Consider the following 22,425-nt stretch of genomic DNA (forward strand, 5'->3'; position numbering starts at 1 on the left):
ATTCTTGCAATTTGTACTGCTCACAACACTGCGGTATCTGGGCACCAATACCATGCCATCATCGCCGGACAGACAGAAGGGAAGGCTCTTCTCCCCCTTAGTGCACTGTGATGTGGTGTGGCAGCCCAGTACAAAAATCACGGGTTCCATCCCATCAGGCTTCTCCTGGGAGAGCATCAACCCCTGGCCATGCACACAGGGACCATCAAACCGGAGCCTATGTGCAGCCACTCCCCAGTGCTCCCCACTGCAGAGCGCAGCCCCCCAGCTGTCTAGCCATCAGCATGGGGTTTGTAGGCATCATACAGATGGGGGTATTAAAGAGTGATTTCAAGGAGTGGCCTTGCGGGTGTTTTCAGGGCGCTCCTTCCACACATGGGAGAGAGCACGATGGCGTTGGCGGGGAACATGCCAATGGGCACTGGAGGCTGGTGTAGGGCTGGGTAAGGGCCAATATGGAGGGCCGGGATAGGCTAGGAGGGGACCAAGGGCAAAGACAAGGCATCTGGGCAGTGACACAGAGGGAGTGGCAACAAGTCCAGGAGATAGTAGTGGGGCAGTGGGTGCCAGCAGCAGCCAGCACAGGCTCAGCCTCCCGAACAGGCTCAGCCCCCCAGGTCCCCCCCCGCAGCACAGGCTCAGGCCCCCGAACAAGCAGCCCCCCAACCCCTTCTCCCCAGCGCGGACTCCCTCCCCCCTGCCCGTCTCCCCAGTGCGGGCTCAGCCTCCAGAACAGACAGCCCCCCATGCCCTGCCGTCAGTGCGGGCTCAGCCCCCCAACAGTACAGCGAGCCCCACCCCGCAACCCCCAGGCACGGGAATCTCCCTAGCTCAGCCCCGCGCCTCTCAGAACTACACGCCCCAGAATGCCGCGGGCGGGGCGGGGCGGGGCTCTGGCTCGGGGCGGGGAGGTCAAGGAATTGAAATGAGCCAATGGAGAAGGAGAGTGAGCCGGATTGGGCAGTCCGCGCCCGGTGACTGGTGGGAGTGGGTGGTGGGCGGGGCTTGGGGTGGGGGCGGGCGCTGGTGCGGTGGCCGCGGCTCAGTCCCAGGTGCGGCAGGCGCGGAGCGGAGCGGAGCTGGGACGTGGCCGGGGCTCATGGCCTGGCCGAAGCAACGTTACGTGAGGTGTGCAGGGCAGCGCTCCGGATTAGAGGGAGGCAGGCACCGGCTAATCCGGATTGAGGGTTTGGAGGGGCAGCGGCCGGTGTGGGTTAAAGGACTGGCCGTTCCTAGTTGAGGATGGGGGTGGTGCTCTCTGATCCTGATTAAGGAATTAGTGGATCTGGCTAATTGGGGGAGGTCGGGTGATCTCTAATCTGGATTGTACAATTGGGGAGACTGCCAAATCTGGATTGGGTGCTGTTTGCTAATCCAGATTAAAGAGGGAGGAGAAAGACTCTGACCAACCCCTCCCCCCAACCCAAACAAACCCAAAAGTTGGGAAAGTCTCTCATTTAAACCAATCCTGGCTCGCTGGGGGCAAACTGTTCCAGAGCTGTGCCCTGTGGGTTTTTCCTTCCCTTCCTTAAAGCATCCGGTAGTGCTACTGCCAGAGATGAGCTACTTGTCTGATCTGGTTTGGCAGTTCCTACTTCCTTTAGCCCATTCTGGATTGGGGGGACCTAGAACCAATCTGCATTAAGGAAATCTGGGACCCTGGCCCGTCCCAGTGTAGGACCTGGTAGGAGTGGGTGTATAGGCTCTGGAACCCTTCACCACAGGACTGTTTATTTGGATCTGAGACTAGCCATGCCTGAAAACGGCGAATGGCTATTTGGTGGTTTATGTGAAATGCGTTTGTCCAGTCCCCTGTGGACAAATAGTCGCCTCACAGCTGGGGCTAGCTGGTGACCTGAGTTGGCTGTATCTGCAGAGAGGCCATGGATGGGATCCGAGCTCCCTGTCGCCCCAGAGCAGAGTCCTCCACTTTGTTTAGTAGCCTGATGACTTTCACCACCACTAAACTCTGAGAGCAACAAATACAATGTAAATCGAGACACCTGGGTAGGGCTGGGGGAATTGGCCAGCACTAAAAAGGTGAGTATACTTGGACCAACCAACTCACAATAATAAACTGGGAGTAACTGATGTGACTGGCCACTTCCCTTTCTGGTTGTAGTTTTTGATGCCCAAATATTGTACCTCTTTGAGATGGAATGTCTCTTATTTTGGTTTTAATAAGATCAAAGGGTATTTGGGGAATCTCTCTCCTCTTGATCAAAATGTAGGTGGTTTGTGTATGGGTGGGGAGATGCAGGCGGATGGTGTCTCTGGATAAATAAACTGGGGCGGAAGCGAGGTTAAGGGGTGCTGGCAGATCTGGATGCATGAACGTGGGATGCAGGGCTGGAGAAGTAGTAGGAAGCCTTGTGTGAGTGGGACGGATGCATTTAGCTCAGGCTCTGCCTCTGGCAGAGCATAGTGTGTTGGTGATGAACTTAGAGTAAGCTATGGTTCGTTTTCAGAGTGACTCTTTTTCCAGCACTGGGATTAGTAGCCAGTGAAACAGCTGTAGGTTGATTCCATTTGCCTTTCAGCAGAGGTTTAATAAATCCAGGAACCCCTTTCCAGCTTCGCTGACACAATCTGTTCCTTTGCAGAATTCTTTCTGTGAGCTGGCAGCCCAGTACAGCACGGGGCCTGACCCCGGCCCTACGACCCGCTCCCATCTGCTGATTTCCACACAGCATCCAGCCCTGAGAACTGCCCAGAACAGTGCAGTGACTGAGACCAGGCCTGCCTGCCTACGTTTGGAGTGAAGGGAAGCAAGCATGTCTGAAGAGAACCTCCTGAGCATGGATGAGGGAGCCCTCCGGAAACTGGTGAGTCCCTCCTGAGGTGCAGCCCCATGGGAATGTGTGTGTGGGAACCTCGTCAGTAGCTCCTGATCTTGGTGGTGTCCTGTCTGCAAAGTGCTCGAACCTTCCCTGCTGAAAGAAAAGAGAAACCGCTGTTAAATTCACCTTTCTGCTTGAGCCTTTCCCCTGATAGCGTGGAAGCTGTAGTCCAGGGTGGTTGGCTGAGTACTGGGGCTCTCTGGGTGCCTGAGAGTCTGTGTCAGGTGTTCAGCTGTAATCAGGATGGGGAGAAGAAATGGAAACAATTCCTGTAATTACCAAAGCACAACCTGGACAGGACATATGCACACCCTGCTGCTGCCAGGGTAAGGCCCTGGCCACTGGGGTTGTGGCTCTGTTTCTGTTTGCACTGTAACTGTTGCTGCGTTGAAGGAACTCGGGTACAGCCCTGCCATGCTTTGGTCTTGCAGTGTAAATGGGACATTTGTGCACCTAGGCTCTGGCACAGTTTGGGGTCTGGCTGAGACCAGTTCTCTCCCCATGGCGGAAGCAGATCAATGCAGTGGCTGTTAGTGTAGATGGCCTTTCTTTGAAACTGGTTTCCTAGCTGCTGTCTTGCTCAGTGCCTGGTGGTGGTGCTGTGTGCTATGGGCAGGCCGATCAGGTGAGCTTGGCTGGCACAGCTGGAGGGGTTGGGAGGCTGCTTGTTTTTTACTCAGTAGGTAAAACATCTCTGCCTGCTCTCCAGAGACCCCCCCTGGGCCTGGGAATGGCGTGAACGTGGCTGAAGCTAAGCAGTACTAGTTTGTACTCAGGCCTGGGCGTAACAGAAGGGTGAGCGGTCCTAGCCCCCTGCTAGGGGTGTGGGCGATGAGATGGGGCAAGTCTAGTGGAATAGCCTGGCCTGGCCAGCTCCCTGAGCTTGGACCTACATGGGGATGCTCCATTCCGTGGGGTCTGAGCGAGCTGCGTCTGCGGTCCCTATGTTTGGAAATGGTCGCTGGCTGCAGAGCCAGTCGCCCATCGCACGAGTGACTGGAGATAACAGTGACTGACCCCTGGGAGCGCCCTGTGTGAGTGCCCGCCTTGCATCCCTGGCTGCGTGCTGAGCTCTTGGCTAATGGGGGCTCTGGGGTCACTTCCCTGTCTGTGGGACTGCAAGCTCTCCCCACTGAGCCAGACGCATTGGGCTCCAGCCACAGCTCCCATGAGGGCTCTTTGCAGCCTTTCTTCCCCTGTAGGGCTGAGTGCGGTGGGGAGTGCCGAAGCGTGTTGGCCCAAATCTCCTGAGGTGGCGGCGGCGGCGGCTGCTGCTGCTTGCTTCCATGGGGGGGCACAGGGACCCTGGGGTTCAGCTCCTGCCCACGCTGAGCCTCCACCACCAGGGCCTGATGATGGGCACATCCATAGGCAGAGAGAGCGGCGGGTGCCCAGTGAGCAGCAGGGTTAATGCTCGCTCTCTGAGGAATCAGAAGTCTGCCACTCCGTGCCTAAATGTTGGCCGTGTGGGGGCCTGACCCCCTCATTCTGTCACTGGGAGGGGAGAGGGGTGCCACTCTCCAGCTCTGTGCCTGGCATGGGGGGGCTCCATTTTAGCTCTGTCAAGCTCTGCTGACCATATCCCTGGCCTTGGGATCAGTCCCTTCTGCGGGCTTCCCCTGCCCCTGCTGAGCCGCCGAACGCTCCCAGCCTGCGCTCTGGGCTCCTGCTGCCAGGGACAGATGTTGATGCTGTTGCTTGTCACCTGCCTTGTGTTTGTCTGGCTCTGGGCTCTGGTCTCTGTCTCCTGCCCGCCCAGGTGGCCCTGCCCTGCACTTGGGACCTGCTTTCTGTGGCTAGAATCCAGTCACAGCAGGAAGCACCCTGCCCACTCTCTGCAGGGCCCCTGCATTGTGGGCACCTGCCCTGGAGCAGCCAGCGCTCCCCATCTGCTCCAGCTCCCTCCCTAATGTATGTGTCGTGTTGCTTAGTGTGCCTGTGGACAGGACCCCGTGAGCTAGGGCAGAAACTTCCCATCCTCCTCCTGCCCAGTTTCTCACCCGGCCTGCTACACAAACACTGGGTCCCGGGGCAAGGCGTCTGCAGTGCCCCCGCAGTAATAATCCTCCCCCCGCACCACAAGGCTGGCTGGCTTCCTCTCTGGGCGGAGCCCCCCTCCCTTCTCAGTGTGTCCTGCCTGCTGGAGTGGTCAGAGAGCTCCCAACAGCAGGGTGAGGAAGTGGGGGGTACTCCTGCATGGGTGCCAGCCAGTGGTCTGCTCCAGAGCACACTGCTGGGGCCGAGGTCGGGCAGGCTGGGCTGCAGCCCATGTGGCTGAGCTGTGCTGCCCTCAGCAGGGAGGCTAGATTTCCCCCCTCCCTCCCCGCCAAGACTCCCTCCTGTGTGCAGTCCTGGCCCCCCGGCTGCCCCCAGCAGAGCAGCTCAGCAGGGAGTTAGCTATGGACTGCACTGGAGATTGGGGCTGCAGCCAATTGATGGCCAATCACCTGGGGTGACACACTGGGGCTGTTGCGGGGTCAAAGGCCTCCAGTGTGGGCCCTGGGCTGCACGGTGGCCCAGAGAGCCTGGTTCTGGGGGAGAACGCTGCCAAAGGTCCATGCTGCCCTCTCTGCTATGGGGCCAGGCACAGCTGGACTGCTAACCACCCCCTTCCCTCATCTCTGTAGCTGGAGGGTTTGGCTCTGGCTCTCCAAAGGCCAAACTGCTCGTGAATCCTGGAAAATGGTTAACGGCAGGAAGCTGAGTCAGCCTGGAAGGAACGTAGTGACTCAGCAGGCAGGGGGACTGGAGACCTCACACCCCCTGGGACTTGGGGGTGGGGGTGCTTGGCCTGTCCTTCCTGCATGTGTCTGGGAGCCAGCCCTTGGGAGTGCGCTCTGGGTGGCAATGTGGGGACCTCCCCCCCCGAGGCTCGGCAGGGGGAGAGGGCAGCAAGAGTGGTAGTGCGGGGAGCTGCAGCGAAGAAGACTGTTGCCCCCATGGCGGGGAGCTGATATGAAGGGATGGAGGAAGCTGGCACTAGATCAGCAGAGGGGAAGGCACAGGACAGCAGATAGAGCAGCCAGCTGGAGTGAGAGATCCTGTGGTGAGCAGGGAGCCTGGGGTGTGGCTGGAGGGTGTGACTGATCCCCTCGGTGCGGTGAGAAGCTGTGACAGTATGGAGAGCTGGCGGGGCTCAGTAGTCCAGGCCAGAGGAGATGGGCCTCGGTGGAGGGGGAGCAGGTGCTGTGACGTGCCGGAGCAGTGTGGCCGAGATGGAGGCATAGGAGGGGTGGATGCAGAAGGTGAGCTCAGGATGAGGCCAGTGTTACAGCCTGCGCTGAGAGTGTGAAGGGGTCATGGGCACAGGGTTGGAGGAAGAAGGGGGCTGGAGAGCACTCCACTGAAGCAGTCGTGGTGGAGGGAGCAGCCATGGGACGAGCTGTGGCACCTGGTTTGCTAGGTAGGAGCGAGGCTGTGCTGGGAAGGCACCAGGCCCGCTCACAGCTGTCAGGAGAGCAGCAGGCGTGCCTGATGCCAGGAGGATGAGGAGGGGAGCGATTGCAGTCCCGCTCGTCACTGGCTCCATGGAGGAGGGCGCTTTCCAGGTGATGCCCAGAGCGAGACCTGCAGGGGGATGTGGGAGGAGGGGGGCTCTGCTGAGGCCTGCAGGGGACAGCGTTGGGGCAGGGCAGTGGCAGCTGTTGGAGGGTAACTGGGAAGGACAGCAGTGTGGGGAGGTGGGAGGGCATGAGTGGGGCCTGCATGTGATGCCTGGCTTGTGTGGGAGCCCCTTGCCCAGTGCGAGGCCCCGCAGTGGGGCAGGGACTTCCCAGCGACAGCAGCTGGTGCTGGATGGCTGTTTGGGAGCCTTATCTTATCTCCAGCACAGTCCTGTGACCCTCCCCTGCCCAGCACCTGACTGCCCTCTCAGTACCTATGGCCCTTGCTGAGCTCTTGTTTGGGTCACTGGCTGAAGGGTCTCCAGGTGCATCTGTCCTGGCGCCTGGTTCTTGTGGCCAAGGACCTGGGCTGGAGTCGGAGACACAGGTTCTCGTGTGGACTCTGCTGCTGTCTGGCTGCGTGACCTGAGTGGCCCTGTGAGGAGAGCATCTGCCCTGCTAGAGCCTGGTGCTGGGCAGTCACTCGCGCCCTGCCCTTCTGTGTGCTTGGAGGATGAACAAAAGAGCTGGGGTGCCCAGCTCGATTCGTTCTGAGTGCTTGGAGGTGCGGAGCCCTTGCCGAGGCCATGGCAGAGAGGGGCTTTATTTCTGTTGCCTGGTGTAGACCACAGGTGCCCTAGCTGTGCCAGAAACCCATGTGTAGATAGGGGTTGCCCCATCTGTGCCTCAGTTTCCCCTTTAATTCTCCTCATACCCTGTGGAACCAGGGGCTTGACTCAGCCACTGATGGAGCAGCACCGTGAGCTCCTTTGCTGGAGGGTGTGCTCAGAGGGGGAGAAGCATGGCTGGGATCCCAGGATGGCTCTGTCTCCTTCTCTCTGCCCCTCCAGGGGCTACTGGGCCAAGCCGCTCCCTCCCAGTGCGGATTGTCACCTGTGCTCTCGTCTGGCCTGGCAATGGCGGCTGCGCCTGCTGGACAGGGCATGTGGGCCGAGCAGCAGGGGCTGGGCCCAGGTGTTGTGGGGAAGGGGGGTGTGGTGATTAGGTTTCTCTGACGCATGTCACGCCCCACTGTCTCCCGCGTGGGGCTGGAGAGGGCTAGGAGCTGTGTGGGGGAGCCCCCTGCCCAGGGGCTGTCCCCTAGCAGCGTGCTCTGCCTCGGGCAGGCTGGGAGAGGCCCCTTCCGAGCTGGCATGGGAGGAGGGATTTTTCTGCTGGCTTTTGGCTCTGCTGTGCTGGAAGAGGATTAGTCCATATAAGGAAAAACTGCCTGCCTCTCCCTGCACTTCCTCCCCCTCTCCCCAGCGCTGGCTCTCCACGCCCAGCCGCCTCTGCTCCCCTCTGCCCTAGCTCCCTTTAAACCACTGGGTTCTTGCCCTCTCCCGGCCTTTCTGCTTTCCTCCCCATGCATTCCTGAGGGGTTTGCAATGAGGTGGGGAGGCTGGCCTGTTCTTAGGGGGCATCGTGTGGGTGGGGGGGACTAGTGATCTCTCCGTTGTGTGCAGGCACTGCCTCTCTCGGTGCTCACCAGGCTGTCTCACTCGGAACCTTCCTGCTCCCGAGCTGGGTGTGTGCCAGGCTCCCTGGCGCTGAGCTCTGGCCAGGGTGCCACTGCTGTGGCCCAGCTGGCAGCTGATTGGATGGTTTGAATGTTAACACTGATACCTCCTCTTCAGAAAGGGAGCCGGGCAGTCTTCTGGGGCTGACTCAGCCCATGCGGCAATAAGGGAAGTGTGGCCAAGGGGGAGATAGAGCCCCCAGGTCCTGCAGCCTGCATGGGGTGGCACCAGCCCAGAGAACTTGCCCGGGCAGCCCCAGCTGTGGGAATCTGGGTAACCCTCCTGGCAGGGCTGCAGTGTGATCAGGGGGATTGTAAATGTCTGAGTAACATGGAGCAAAATCCTTCCGGGGGCCGGGGGGGAGAGAGACTTTCGCCCTGGCACACAAGGCCTGGGACAGGCCTGGGTCACGGGCCCGTGCTGTCACCTGGACACCCACACCTCTCACACGCAGCCGGATGCATCCGTGGACTCCAGCTCAGCCTGTTAAGCTGTGGGTGAGTATGCTGAGCCCCCTCTGGACCAGGTTGATCTAAAGCTCGACCTGGCCTCTCCACATTCCAGTCTGGCTCATTAGAGAGGCAGAATGCAAATCCCCTCCCAGCTGGGGCCAGATGAAGGACAGGCCAGGACTGGAGGGGCGCAGGTGCAGGGTCCACCTGTTTCTTCACTGATGCTGGCTTTTGGGAAGGATTGTCTCCCCCCACCCCTTTGGATCCTTGCTTTACCTTAACCTCAATCCCTCTCCCAGCCCTGGCTCTCGCTTTCCCACTGATCCCCTTCCCCCACCTGCCTACAGTCCTTCCTTTGAACTGTTGTGCAGTGTTGTTCTGCACTGTTAAACAGCTGCCATGACCCACCCCAGAGATGGCAGCCTGGGGCTGGGGTGTATGGCTTCAAGAGACAGGTGGTCCGTAGAGCCTTTAGAGATGCAGGCCATGAGAGAAGTGCACCCGACTGTCCGTAGTGCTCTCTGCTCAGTCAGTCTGTCCATGTGCCCAGTGTCTGGCTCTTTGGTGCCCCTCTTTCTGTTGTGTGCTGGCTCCCTCGGGTCCTTTGCCTGCCCTTAAAACCATGCAGGTTTGAGGTAATTATAGCTTCCTAGCAGCAGCTGCCTATAAATGGAAAACTTTCCCCGTCCCAGTGCTGAGGACAGGCTTCTGAATGGCAGGGGGCTCTGGCACTGCCAGGGAAGCCGCCCACCTGTGACTTGCAGGAGCCCTGTTTACAAGGCCACACTGTATGTTTCACTAGGCAGGCGTTAGCTTGTAACCATTAATTTACTGCCTGGCAGGGGAGGGGGTGCGTGAGGGCCTCTGGGAGCTCCCAACCAGCCCGCTCAGCTGAGCAGGGTGGGACATTCAGTCCTTTCTCCGCAGATCGGCTCAGGCTGTGGTTTCCAGCGCATTTGTTTCCCCTGCGCTGCTGGCCGCAGTGCATCGATGGCTGTTTGTTTTCCCTGTCTTGGGCTCGGTGCTGATGTGGGTCAGAGATGTGGATGCTTTGCCTGCTCTGTTGTAATCTCTCCTCCATGGAGGAAATGCTTTCCAGAGAACCAAGCGCAGAGCTGGAGACCCTGGCTGGCTTCTCTCCCTTTCTCCGTTCTCCCCCATCCCATCTGTCTGTTTGGGAGCGAGAGGGCTCCAGAGGCCCGATATTGGAAGAGAAGCCTGGTCTCTGGCTGGGCTGCTCCCCCAGGAGGCATTGGGTTGAGGGGCGCAGCTGCGACCGGAGAACTGCCAGCTGAGGGGCGCAGAGCCGGGGGGGTGGACAGCGCTGCTAGCACTGGGCGAGCATGATGGGTGCCGTTCTTCCCAGCTGGCTGGGGTCCTGGCCTGCGCTCTGGGCGAGGAAGGCTGTGTGGGGTGGGCTGCAGGCCATGTCTCCACAGGGAAGGGGCGCGGGAGCTCCTGGCCATCCGCTCTGGGAGCGTGTGTGCCAGCCATGTTGATTCAGGTGGTCCTGCTCCCAGCAGCTCAACGTGACCAGCCCTCTGCCCTTCCTGCATGGCCCGAGTGCCAGGCACGCCGCAGGGGGACATGGGACTGCCAGAAAATGGAGGTGACAATGAAGGCAAACGTGACCCAGTGTCCAGGAAATGGTGCTGGGGCCAAGCACTGTCAGCAGGGTGAGGGAGGAAGGCACGCTGTGGGGGCCAGGCCAAGGGGAAGGGTTCCCTCCTTCCTGCTCCGATAAAGAGCTGCAGTGCCAAAACACAGGGACGGTGGAGAGGCATCTCCTGTCTGCACCATGAGGGGGAAGGCTCCAAACCCCTCCATGTTCCCCCCCACCATCCCTACTCTGCCCCCACCCCTGCACTGCCATCTCTTATGAGTGATGCCCACGGCGATGTCTATCCCCTCTATGGGGATCTGCCATGCTGGGAGTTGGGCAGGTCTCCCGCTGTACCTGCATCCAGTGGGATGGGGAGTGGGGGGTTGGGGTGCTGATTCTCACACCGCAGCTGGTCACAGCCTGGAGGGTCTCATTGGGAGCAGCTGGAAGGTCTGCAGGGCTGAGGGCTCATCTGAGCCAACTGCCCCCGCACAGTGGGGTGCTGGGCCTGTCGCTCATGGCTAGCCGGCGTTGCCTCTGCCTTGCGGAGAGTCCATCTGATTTTCCACAGGCCTCCCCCCCCACCCCACCCCACCCCAAGATTTCTCTTCTCCTGGGAAGCAGTGTCTTGCAGCTGAGCCCTTGGAGGGGGCTGGGGCTCCAGCTGGTCTCTCTGCCTGGGGGGGGCGGGTTTGCTTCCTCGGTGTGGGTGTCTCGGAGCTGCGTCCACACCAGGCTTTTCCCCACAGCAGTGGCACTGCAGACGGGTCTCTGGGCAATGGCTGCTGTCCCTGCACTTCCCCCCCCCTCAGAGCAGGTCTGCATACCACAGTGGCAGGTCTGGTGGCCCATCTGCAGTGGCTGGAGCTTCTGTGCAGGGGTAGGAGCCTTGAGCTTGGTGTGGACGTGCCCTCTCTTCCCACAGCGGAGGCTGTTGGGGCTAGAGTGCCGCTCGGCACCTGGCAAGGCTGGGTGCTGACGGGGTCACTTTGAGGCAGCATTTGGAGAGGGCTATTCAGGCAGAGGCCGGGCCGGTTCGGCTCAGCCACCGGGGCCCAGAGGCAGCGCATGGAGGCCGCTTTGGTGGATGGGAGGGGCTGGAACTGCTGGGGGGCGTGTCCCCCACTCACTCTGCATGGCAAATGCAGGGGCTTTCGCCTCTGATCTTCCCCTCCCTCAGAACATCCTTGCTGATGCTGCACAGGGAAGCCCCTGCCCTACTGAAACCTGCCCAGGAGTTAGTCTGTCTGCTGAGCACTCCTGCTGCCGGGGGCAGCTGATCCTGCAGGCTGGCAGCTGAGGGGGAAGCACCCAAGCCTGCTCCTGTGGGTGATGGTTCCTGAGGGGCAGCACGTGCCCCGCTCTCTGTGCTGTGCGGCCCTGCCCTGCCCTGCCCTGGGGTGGAATAGTTGCTGCTTGCATGTCACCAAGCCAGCCACTGCTGGGCCCAGCACTGTTCTGACTTTGAATGGCCCAGGGGCTGTGGCCCAGACTTGCCCAGGAGGAAGCCCAGTGGCAGGGCTCCTGCTTCCCACCCCACAATCTGTCCTGGGGAAGCTCCAGAGAAGAGCCTGAGGGGCCCAGCGTGGTGAGGTCACCCTGCAGAGCAGGCAGCGGCACTAGGCAGGGCTGGGCCATGGAAGGGCAGAGAGCGACGCTGTCCCAGGCTGGCTATGCTAGAGCCCCAGGGCGGGGAGAGGTGTTGCTGGGGGCAGAACAGCCTGCCCTGGCTGTGGGACTGGGAGCTGTGGGAGCTTCGCCTTGGCCTGCTGACGATTGCTGGGTGCCCACAAGGGGTTTACCCCGGGGCAGGGCACACCTGGCTCTGCAGGAGGAGAGGCCTGGGTCTGCCAAGAGGAGGGCAGGCGGCCCCTGGCCAGGATGCCGTGAAGTGCCCCGTAGCCTCTCCCGAGGTGAAGAGTCCAGCTCAGCGCTGGGAGAGGCAGGAGCACCAATTCCTGGCTGGGCTGGGCTGAGCAGGGCGTGAGGAGCGCAGAGCTTGTGCCCCCATCCTGGGCAGGGAGAAGGGCCTTGGGCCCCATGCTGAGCTCTGCTTCCTCCCCAGAGCCCCTCACAAGCTCCTGTCCTCCTCCATCCCTCAGGGCCTGGCAGCACTACGGGGGAGCGTGGGCAGTGGCAGAATCCCAGCTCTGTGGGACTGCTGAGTGCAGGCAGGAGCACTAGGCTTCAGGGCCAGGATGGCAGGGAGAAGGGAGAGCCTGCAGGGTAGAATGGGGCAGGGTACCAGCCTGGGCAGGATGTGTGGGGGTTGGGGGCATCAGGCTGTGAATCTGAGAGACCCCAATAGAGCTGGCTCATGGGAGATGTGAGGCCTCCCAGCCTCCTGGCTGATCCCTGTGCAGTCTGTCGGCAGATTGAAAGGGCACTGCTGCCAGGCAGGGTTTCCTGTCTGTGGCAGGGCAGGGTGGGCCGCCTGCCCCATGTGGTGTCTCCTTCCTGCTCCGTGTGCCAGCACAATGCGTGGCACTGGATGACTGACCTAGGGCTGTGGGGGGGAATGTGCCTGGTGCTGCTTCGTGGGGACAGCAGCAGCTGCCCTGGCTAGTTAGTGTGGAAACCCCTCCGCCCCCCTTTACCGGAGAGCTGGAGCAGCTGCCTGGGAGGAGGCCCCAGAATGGAAGGGGTAATTTCCTCATTAGCTGCCCCTCCCTTGCACACCCGTCCATCTGAGGGGAGCAGCGAGAGGCCCTGTCTCTTCCCAGCTGTTCTCCCTTCACTTCTTTCCAGAATTGACTTGCTTTCCTTCCTTCCATGGGTTCTGGAGCAGCTTCCTTGCCCCAGGGTCCAAAAGCAGGGCCCGATCCCAGCTTACAGCCCCCGTGGGAGATCCCTGCCTGGGGCTGTGTAGAAGAGAGCCAGCTGGACCCTGGCTGGCAGCTCCCCTGCACTGGGGCCATTCCCAGCTGTGGTGAACGGGCACCAGTTGCTGCAGGATGAGAGAACCAGCCACAGTGTGGCTGATAGCAACTGTGCTGATGGGCAGTGCATGAGAGGGAGGGGGTCCACACTTGGAGCCAGACAGGCCCATGCTTGTGGCTCCAGAAGGAAGCAGGTATCTGCCATGCTTGTGCTTTCTGGCGCATCAGGCAGTCCAGTGTGAGACCCCTGCTGTCCCTGGCAGCCTCGTCTCAGAGTGGGATCCCACTGGCAAGTACCCAGGGCTCAGATGCTCTCCCAGGAGGTGCCTTTTAGCCAGCAAAATGCCATCTCTGTGCTGGCGTATGTGCCTGGGGCTCCAGGGCAGCTTGTGAGTGAAGGGGAGAGGGATGCCCAGGATCAGAGGCCCTGTGGCTGGTGCCTGGCTATCTGCCCTCTCCCCTTCACCAGTTAATCTCTGTTCGGTATCCCTTCCATCCCGCCTTTTCCTTCCCCCCTCTCCTGTCTGACCCCATCCCCTCACAGACCGTGGGGATGAGCTCAGGGGAGGGGAATCCCTCCTGTTCTCTGGGGATCAGGGGCAAAGTGTCTGGCAGGCCAGCACATGCCCCCCGCAGCATGGCGCAGAGCATTGATGAGGCCCACACTCGCCAGCACTGTAGCCTCTCTTGCTCTCCCACCCAGTGCTGCAGGATCTGGATAGCTGTGGGCCTTTGGATGGCCATGGGCTGCAGCATGGCAGCCGTTCCGGGCCAGGGGTTTGGGATTCAGGCATGCAATAGCAGCTCCACCTGATGCTTCAGCATCTAGGAAGCAGTGTCTGGCACAGCTCTGAGCCACCCTGCTAGCTGGTCCCTCCCAGTGTGCCTGCCAGCTCCTCAACCTGGTGCATCAGAGCCGCTCCCTAGGGACTCCACCATTGAGCATCCTAGTGGTGGGGAGGGGGTCTGGGGCAGGCAATGTTTACCCCACTGAGAGTGCCTGGGCTTCCAGAGCCCACACCAGGGCAGAGGCACCAAAGGGCACTGGCTTCTTGGGGGCGGGGTCCAGCTGGCTTGGCACTTCCCGGAATGATACTGCATGTTTGCAAAGCGAGCTCTCGGCTGCGGAAACAGGGGAGCTGGTGGCTGACCTGACCCACACCATGCTCCATAGTCCCTCCTCCCCAGCCAAATGCTGCATCATATGTGGGCTGCATCCAGCTCGGTGCTGAAATCCGGTCCCAACCTGGTGCTGCTCTGTCCAGGCTGGAGGTGGGAGCCAGGCCAGGAGCTGCCAGGAGGGAAGTGAGGACTGGGGGGAGCCTGGGGCCCTCGCCTCCTGGGCTAGCACCTGGGGGACTCACCCTCTGTTGAGTGGTTGAGGTGTGTGGCCAGGAATCTGGAGTGTGGTATCCCCCTAGAGGGTTTATGGAGGGGTGTCCCTAGCTGGCTGCTTGGGGGCTGATGGGGAATGGGCCCAGGTTACAGATGGCTGGAGATGTTAATTCCACCCTAGCCCAGTCCCCCAAGAAACAAAGGCTGGGTCTGCTGGCATGGGAGCTGCCCTCCCCCGGGGGGGATGCGGGTTCACCTCCTGCAATGGGGGCCTTTCCCCTTGGGCCTGGTCAGTGGGCTGCAGTGTTTGTGTGGCTCCATGCGCTCAGGGGGAGGGGAGGTGGAAGCAGGAGCCCAGGCTGGGTCTGGCACCACTGCTTCCAACCCTCAAAGGCTCCATCTCAAACAGCAGCTGGTTTGGGTCAAATAATTTATTTTTAACAAGTTCCATGAGAAATAGCTGCTGGAGCCAGTGGCTCCTTGAGCCCTGACACACTGCAGTTGGAGAGGCACTCCAGCTTGCTTGGGGCCCAGCTGGCTGTGCTCCTGCCCTTGCTTCCTGGGTCCCCACCCCTTGGGATTGGGGGTCTTAGGGCTGCCCCCGGAGCGCTGGACTCCCACTAGGCCTGGGCCTGGCTCCTTGTACCTGGCCCAGCCGTGAGGTCCCAGGCTGATCCCTGGAAAGGAGTCCCTGTGCAGAGCAAGGCAGTAGTGCTGCCTCAGCAACAGCAAGTGAGCCACCTGCAGCCAGGCCCAGGGCACTGGGGCCACGTGGAGCCTGCGGTGCCCTTCATCCTGCATGACTGGCACTGCCCATGGCAGCGCTCTGCAGACCTGTCTGAGCAGCCTTCCCCAGAATGGCAGCAGAGTGTCCTGTGGGGTGGCATGGCCAAGGTCACTTGGCTGCAGTTAAAGCCCTGTGGCACGTGAGGGTGGGGAAGAGATCCTGTTTTGCCCAGCGTTTGGAGGGTTGCTGGAGCTGAGGTCTCTGAGCTGAGCACACTGCCCCCCAGAATGCTCTGTGAAGCTCAGAGCCCAGGTTCTTCACAGCCACCCCCGCCAGCTCCAACCACTCCCAAATCTCTGCCCTGTTCCCTGTCCCACCTGCTATCCAAGGTGCTGCCCCTCCCTATTTGCTGGGCTGGCATGTGCCAATGCTCACTGAGTGCTGGACTGGCACCGCTGGGCATGCAGTCAGAGCTCGTCTTCTGGCAGGTCGGTGTGGTGGCTGCAGACAGTGTCTGACCAGGCTCCTCTGGCTCACGGAGCAGGGGGTCCCTGTTTGCCCCAGGCGAGGGGGAGCTGCTTCTCCCCAGGGTCCTCCCTTGGGGTGCCCAGTCGCTGATAGGAACCTGTGCCCAGTGCTTGGTAACTACACTGTGCCCCCTGCTCCCCCATTGTCTGGGCAGCCCAGTGTGGCTCCCCTGCCTTGGCGCTGTGTGTGTGTGTGTGTGTGTGTGTGTGTGTGTGTGTGAGAGAGAGAGAGAGAGATAGCTGGACATTGCTCCCAGCCAGAGCCCTACCAAAGGAAGGGACTTGGGGATCAGAGCTTTCTGTGAGATGGGACATCAGGAAACAGAGCCTTCCACTCCCTGGCACGCTGCCCTCCCCACTCCGGCGTCTCCCTCCAGCTGCTGCAGCATCCAGGATAGGCCTGCCCCCCCCCCCCTTACAGGCAGTGAAGCAGAGCAAACTCTGAGGGTGGGGAAGGGAGCAGAGCGGCATTGGTAGGGGCAGGGCTGCGGTGGTTGAGGGGAGTTCCACTGGTGGAACGAGAGTGCCTGTGGACCCCATCCCATCACAATCTCCACAGGCTCCTTTTACCCCAAGCAGACCCAGCCCTTGGGCCATCCATTTTCTTTCCCCTCCAACCATCACCTGTGCCCCCTGGACAGATCTCAGTGTCTCTTTAGAGGAGCCTGGCCTGGATGTGCCCTGGGGTGTACTGCCAGCTTCCTTCCTTCCCTGCCCAGCCTCCCCAGGGCAAGCATTGGCAAGGCGGCAAGTTGGTGGCATGATCTGAAGCTGGACAGTGTGGGCCTGAGTCTTGCCTCTGCATTCAGCTCCCTGCCTGAGCGCTGCCAGTTGCAGTGTCCGGAAAGGCCCCTTGGCCTCCTCCTGCCCAGTCCCTGCTCTCTGTCCCTGTTGGCAGGGTCACAAATGCATGTGCCTCTTAGAGCCCCACCGGTGCCCCCGCTGCCTAGGCACCCTCTGCTTTGTGTGCTGGGGCTGGAGGGCTGTGTGCCAAGGGCACACGCTGCTGTATGAAGCGGGACTGTTAATGTTTCCTCTGAATAGTGTGGGGGGTGCCTCAGTTTCCCCTATGCAGTTCTTAAGTATCTAGGTGGTGGGATAAGGTGTATGATCGTTGCAGAGCCCTATAGGGCAGGTGTGTGCAGGGGTCTGGACACAGAGAATGGCCGACACCCTGTTTCCTGGCAACTGATGGCCTGGCCCTTCCCCCCTGCAAGGTGAGAGCTAAAGGGTTGGAGAACAAAGGAATCAGGTGCCCTCCTGGCCTGGGAAAGGGACAAAGCCAAGAGGAGGAGGGGCTGGAGAGAGTTTCAGTTTGGGGCTGGCTGGGGACATGGTGTGAAGTGCAAACGGGGTTGTCTGGCTCACTGCCCCCCAAAATGGACCCGGCTGAGGGGTCCTGTTCTCTGCACCTACAAGCTCTGTGTTAGACCATGTTCCTGTCTAATAAACCTTCTGTTTTACTGGCTGGCTAACAGTCACGTCTGACTGCGGAGTTGGGGGGCAGGACCCTCTGGCTTCCCCAGGACCCCACCTGGGTGGACTCACTGTGGGAAGTGCACGGAGGGGCAGAGGATGCTGAATGCTCCGAGGTCAAACCCAGGAAGGGGGAAGCCGGGTGAGCTGTGTGTCCTGCAGACAGGCTGCTCACAGAAAGGAGACTCCCCAGAGTCCTGCCTGGCTTCGTAGGGAGCAGTTCCAGAGCATCGCCCGGGGACTACATGACAACTGGTGGCAGAGGTGGGATGTACTGCCCCCATGGATGCTGCTTCCTGCAGTAAGTGACTGGGGAGCAGTAAAACGAAGGGGGATTGACGAGGACCAGGCGTGCTGAAGGCTCAGAGAGGAGCGGTTTCGGGAGGCAGTTAACCCCTGGGAGTGTGTGACCAGCGAGAAGCACTGTGCAGTAATGGGGTCCCCATGGGGACTGCGGTGAGCAGTCTCGGGTGCGGAAGAGCCTGTGGCTTGGCCCTGGGAGAGAGAAGGACTTTTGCAGTAAGAGGGTTCCCCTGGAGATTTCAGCGAGCAGTCCCAGGGACAGAGGAGTCTGCAGCTCGACCCTGGCAAAGAGGTGGTGACCTCGGGAAGAGCTGGCACACTAGAGGTTCTCCCTGGAAACTATGGGGAGCTGAGAGCACACAGGCCTGAGAGTCCACAACAACTTGGGAACAACGGAGTGATGACCTGTCATCATCTCCTTAAGAAGGACATTGTAGCCCTGTGCCGAAAGAGAGAGTTGAGCATTGGAAAGGTCACCAAAGCACAGATAATCGTGCAGCTGGAGGAGGATGATCACTCTAAGGAGCAGATTCCTGACCCCAAATGGGGCTATAGCAGGATCTGGGAGCAGCTGGAGTTGTAGCCAGGCATCCCCAAGACTCCTGTCCCCAACCAGACGAGGGTCTTCACGATTGGGTTCCCCACCCAGGGATCGGAGACGGATGGGATTGGAGCCGAGTCCGAGAGAGCAAGAGGACTGTGAGAGACAGCAAGAGCCCAAGAAAGAGCTGCAGACACAGCAGCAGCATGAACTGGCTATGGTGGAGCGGAGAGGCATAGGGATTTCCCAGGGGTGAGTGGGGATAGACCCCGGGGTGCCAGTTCCGCAGGGAACCTCGTTACTAAATTCTGCCCCTGGTTAAGGAGCAGGGGGATGTGGATGCCGACCTTACTGCCTTTGAGCAGGTTGGCGATTTGAACCAGGGGGACCCTGCAGAAAAGCCCTGGTATCTAGCTCCCTTGCTGGGTCCCAAGGCCATAGACTCCATCAGCCAGATGGGTGGGGAGGTGGACCGGCTCCCACTCCTGGTCCCAACTTATATGTCTGTGTGGAGTTTCCTGGGGTTAGGCCCCTCGGACCCCCAGTGGGAGCGGAAGGTGATGGTCAATGGGGAGACATTCCTGGGAAGGCGAGATCCTGGGACAGAGAGAACTGTTGACAGGCCTTGGGTGGTGCAGCCTCACCAGATGCTGAGGGGCTGTGTGACCTGGGTGAGGGTCCCAGGGATGAAGACCCTCACCCTGCCTATGGCCCAGATCCCTGTGCAGACCCAGGAGGGGTGGGGCTGGCTGGTCGTTGGGGTTCTCCAGGATATTAGCTGTGAGACCCTGTTGGGGATTGATTGTGTCTCTTTGGGACAGGATCCGGCCCAGCTCCTGTAACAGCCAAGGGTTTGAATGTGAATCCAGGGAACCAATCGGCGGAAAGGGAAATGGTCAGTGAAAATGCAGATGATCTGGCTGGCAGCAGAGAGGAGCTGCTAGGCTCCGGCTATCTGCCTGCCTGTAACCAGACCCCTGGGGCTGGGTGGGACAGAGAGATGCTCCCTGCTCCCCTGCACACTGGAGAGGGGGCTCACACTGGCTCTGATGCAGTGAGGAAAGCAGCAAGCTCGCTGCCTACCCCCACTGGGACAGCAAGGGCAGCGCTGAGCACAATGGGAGCTGAGACCCTAGCTGAGGGGGGGAGACACGGGCAGGGCAGGGGATCTGTTGGGAGTCTCAAGGTGCTTGGTAAGGAAAGTTTGGATGAGCCTAGGCAGCCTTGTGAGCTGATGGCTTTGTCTGGTCAGCAGGGTGGGAAGGCCAGGAGAGTGGCAGATGAGTGTCCCTGCACCTTACCTGTTAGCTGGGTGGAGAATTGGGACAGTGAAGGAAACGTGCCTGTGTCTGTCAGGGGTATTGACTTGCCTATGGAGGGAGCTACCCTGGTCTCCAAGCAGTTGTCTGTGAACAGCCCTGTGTGCTGGGACCGGGGGAATGAGATCCCAAGCTGGGTGTCTGGGAAAGGAGAAAGTGTGTCCGGCTCTTCTTTGTCTGTGGAGCAGAGAGAAGGGACCTTTCAGCCTGTGATGGTTGAGAATAGTGCAGTTGTCTCAGAGTTGGTTCTGGATTCAGCTAAAGCCCAGGAAGGGAATGGCCCTAAGTTTGTGTCTGCTCGGGAGAATGGCCCTGTAACTAGGTCGCATCCAGTTAGTGTCTATGTAAAATCCCAGAGCCCAGACAATTCTGGTGCTTGTATTTTGCCTGTTGCTAGTGTGTTGTTGGGAAAGGGTGTAGCAACCCTGTCTAATCAGGGTGAGATCCTACCAGGGCACAAGGAGAGCAGAAAGGTGATTTGATTGAGGGTGTGGAAACCTACTGAGGGTGTGGAAACCTGTAGCAAGAAGAAAAAGATTCCTGAACTTGTGTGTGGCAAAGGGAAGGAGAATGCTTCTAACCTTTTATCTAGGATGTCTGTAAGTTTGCCTGAAAGGGGATTGTGTAAGAATCCGACTGATAGGCCAGTGGTGATTCTGGATGTAAGTGAGACCCAGAAAGAGTCTGTTGTTGCTCAGGAAAATGTTCCTCTAGAGCAAGCCCTAGGTGAAGAGGGTAAGGGCAGAATTTCTGTGACGGGTGAATTGTTGCATAAAAAGCCCCTAGGGAAAGGAATCCTCTTGGTAGTCTTTGCAAGCAGTTTACTACAACTGAAGGGTGTGAAAGTGATTTTAATCAAGAAAGTTTCAGTTCCTGACAGGCAGAAATTTTCTGTTGTGAATGGATCCACTGACTTTCCTGTTGAAAGATCCAGTGTGGATAGCTTTGAGAAGGTCTCAGATGGAGAGAAAGCTGTTAAGAAAGTTAAACAGTCCTCTAACCAAGTGGTGGTGTTTGGCCAGCTTGTTGGGGAGACAAGGTTGTTGAGAAAGGCATGTCTCCATGCTAGTTCTGTAAGTGAACAGTATGTGGCCCAGGTCAAGATGGGGGCTCTTAACCAAGAGAGCCCGAATTGCAGCCCTCCAGACTGGAGCACTGGAAGAAGACCCGATCCCAGTTTCACCCCCAGCGGTTTTGGGGTGGCAAAAGGGCATGAGCTGCATAAACCTTCCCATATGCGGCATGCGAGTGCTATCGACCACCCCTGACCTAAGGGAGGGCGTGAAATTGGAAGGGCCTGGTGTAACTCCCATCAAGGAATGGGAGAGATGCTGGGGCATCCATGGAACGTTGGTGGGTTCGAACTTCCCCAGGTCACCGGCTAAAGAGACCCTGCACAGTTCGGTCTCAAAGCGGGGAGAGATGTGACGAAGCTGGACTGTTCTTAATGTTTCCTCTGAATAATGTGGGGGTGCCTCAGTTTCCCCTATGCAGGTCTTAAGTATCTAGGTGGTGGGATAAGGGTGTATGATCGTTGCAGAGCCCTAGAGAGCAGGTGTGTGCAGGGGTCTGGACACAGAGAATGGCCAATACCCTGTTTTCTGGCAACTGATGGCCTGGCCCTTCCCCCCTGCAAGGTGAGAGCTAAAGGGTTGGAGAACAAAGGAATCTGGTGCCCTCCTGGCCCGGGAAAGGGACAAAACCCAGAGGAGGAGGGGTGGAGAGAGGGAGAGTCAGTTTGGGGGCTGGCTGGGGACGTGGAGTGAAGTGCAGACGTGGCTGTCTGGCTCACTGCCCCCCAAAATGGACCCAGCTAAGGGGTCCTGGTCTCTGTACCTACAAGCTCTGTTTTAGAATGTGTTCCTGTCATCTAATAAACCTTTTCTTTTACTGGCTGGCTGAGTCACATCTGACTGCAAAGTCAGGGTGCAGGACCCTCTGGCTTCCCCAGGACCCCGCCTGGGCGGACTCGCTGGGGGAAGCGCACAGAGGGGCAGAGGATGCTGAATGCTCCGAGGTCAGACCCAGGGAGGGGAAGCCGGGTGAGCTGTGTCCTGCAGACAGGCTGCTCACAGAAAGGAGACTTCCCCAGAGTCCTGCCTGGCTTCATAGGGAGCAGTTCCAGAGCATCGCCCGGGGACTCTGTGACAGCTGCCTAGTGAGGACAGTGCCCAGCTGTGTGTGCGGTGATGCTGCTGTGGAGCTCGCGCAGCGTCACAAACAGCCCCATTGTGCTGAGCGCAGGCGGGGGCGGCACGGCGGGTGGTGGCACTGAGCACAGCTCCCTTGGGAGAAGGGGGATGGATAATAGCAGGCTCTCTCCGTCCCTGGGTGACCTCCCCACTCTGCTCTGCTCCCCAGCTGGAGGCCACGCTGGACCTTGCTGAGCGGCGCCAGATCCGCTCGGCCATCCGGGAGCTGCGGCGCCAGGAGCTGGAGCGGGACGAGGAGGCTCTGGCGTCCAAGCGCTTCCGCTCGGAGCGCGGCAGCCACCGGCAGGAGAACAAGGAGAACTGGCTGCGGTGAGTGCAGGGGCAGGGCGCAGGCTGGGGCATGGGGTATGGGCTCTGTCACACCTCCCCAGCCCAATGGGTTTGGTTTATGGAGCAGAGTCTTTGCCTCTCCCAGTGGGGATGGTAGTGCCCCTGGCAGGCAGCTCGGTGCTGGCTGAATGCTGCTCCCTGGATACCTGTTCCTCTTGCTATGGGACCTGTGTGTGCCCCTGCTCCCCTCAGAGGAGAAGCTACAGCTCAGCTTAGGGGAAGTGCCCCCATCCTGGCATCGTACTGTCTTGGCCCCTCCCTGCCTGCACCACCAGGAAGCTGAGGGTGCACTTGGATTTCTGGCATTGGACGGACAGCCCCATTCCCCAGCTTGCGCCAGGTGAGGCATTTGCCTCCTGCCAGCAGCCTGCGTGCCCCTGGTCAGACTGTCTCTCTGCAGGTCTCAGCGGCTGGAGGAAGAGCAACAGAAATCCCTGGCACTGCTCTCTGGGAAGCTCGACTCCATCACGGACGTGGAGGAGCTGACGGCTCTGGTTAGTTGCCCTCCAGGGCGTGGGCTGCTGCTGCCCTCTAGGGGTGGGATTGACCTTCCTCTGGCTCCATTCCTGGAGGAAGGTCTGCACTATGCCCTGGTTATGGAGTGGGGAGGATCTGGTGCCAGCCAGGGTGCCTGCTGCCTTCCAGCTCAGCTCCCGCCACTCCCTCTCCTTTCCTGTGATCAGAGCAGGCAAGCACGAGATGGGGAGCTAGGACTCCAGGGTTCTGTTCCCAGCTGTGCCCCTTACTCGCTGTGTGAC

General features: G+C 59.8%; 1 protein-coding gene across 7 annotated transcripts in view; it reads left to right on the forward strand.

Annotated features, from left to right (window-relative positions):
• The first annotated feature begins 1,008 nt into the window (after positions 1-1,008).
• Positions 1,009-22,425, forward strand: part of SMTN (smoothelin) — a 51,965-nt gene continuing 30,548 nt past the window's right edge. For 2 of the 7 annotated variants that reach the window (XM_043497860.1, XM_043497863.1), the window contains exons 1-4: positions 1,050-1,128; positions 2,604-2,825; positions 21,486-21,646; positions 22,068-22,161. In XM_043497860.1, the coding sequence (XP_043353795.1) occupies positions 2,775-2,825; positions 21,486-21,646; positions 22,068-22,161 (306 nt within the window). In that variant the 5' untranslated portion in view covers positions 1,050-1,128; positions 2,604-2,774. Of the gene's footprint in view, positions 1,188-2,603; positions 2,826-5,862; positions 6,086-21,485; positions 21,647-22,067; positions 22,162-22,425 lie in introns of those variants that run through there. The other 5 variants (XM_038373391.2, XM_043497861.1, XM_043497862.1 and 2 more) reach the window with 5 other exon arrangements.

This window comes from Dermochelys coriacea, chromosome 15, assembly GCF_009764565.3.
Source record: "Dermochelys coriacea isolate rDerCor1 chromosome 15, rDerCor1.pri.v4, whole genome shotgun sequence".
NCBI classification, from domain to species: Eukaryota; Metazoa; Chordata; order Testudines; family Dermochelyidae; genus Dermochelys; species Dermochelys coriacea.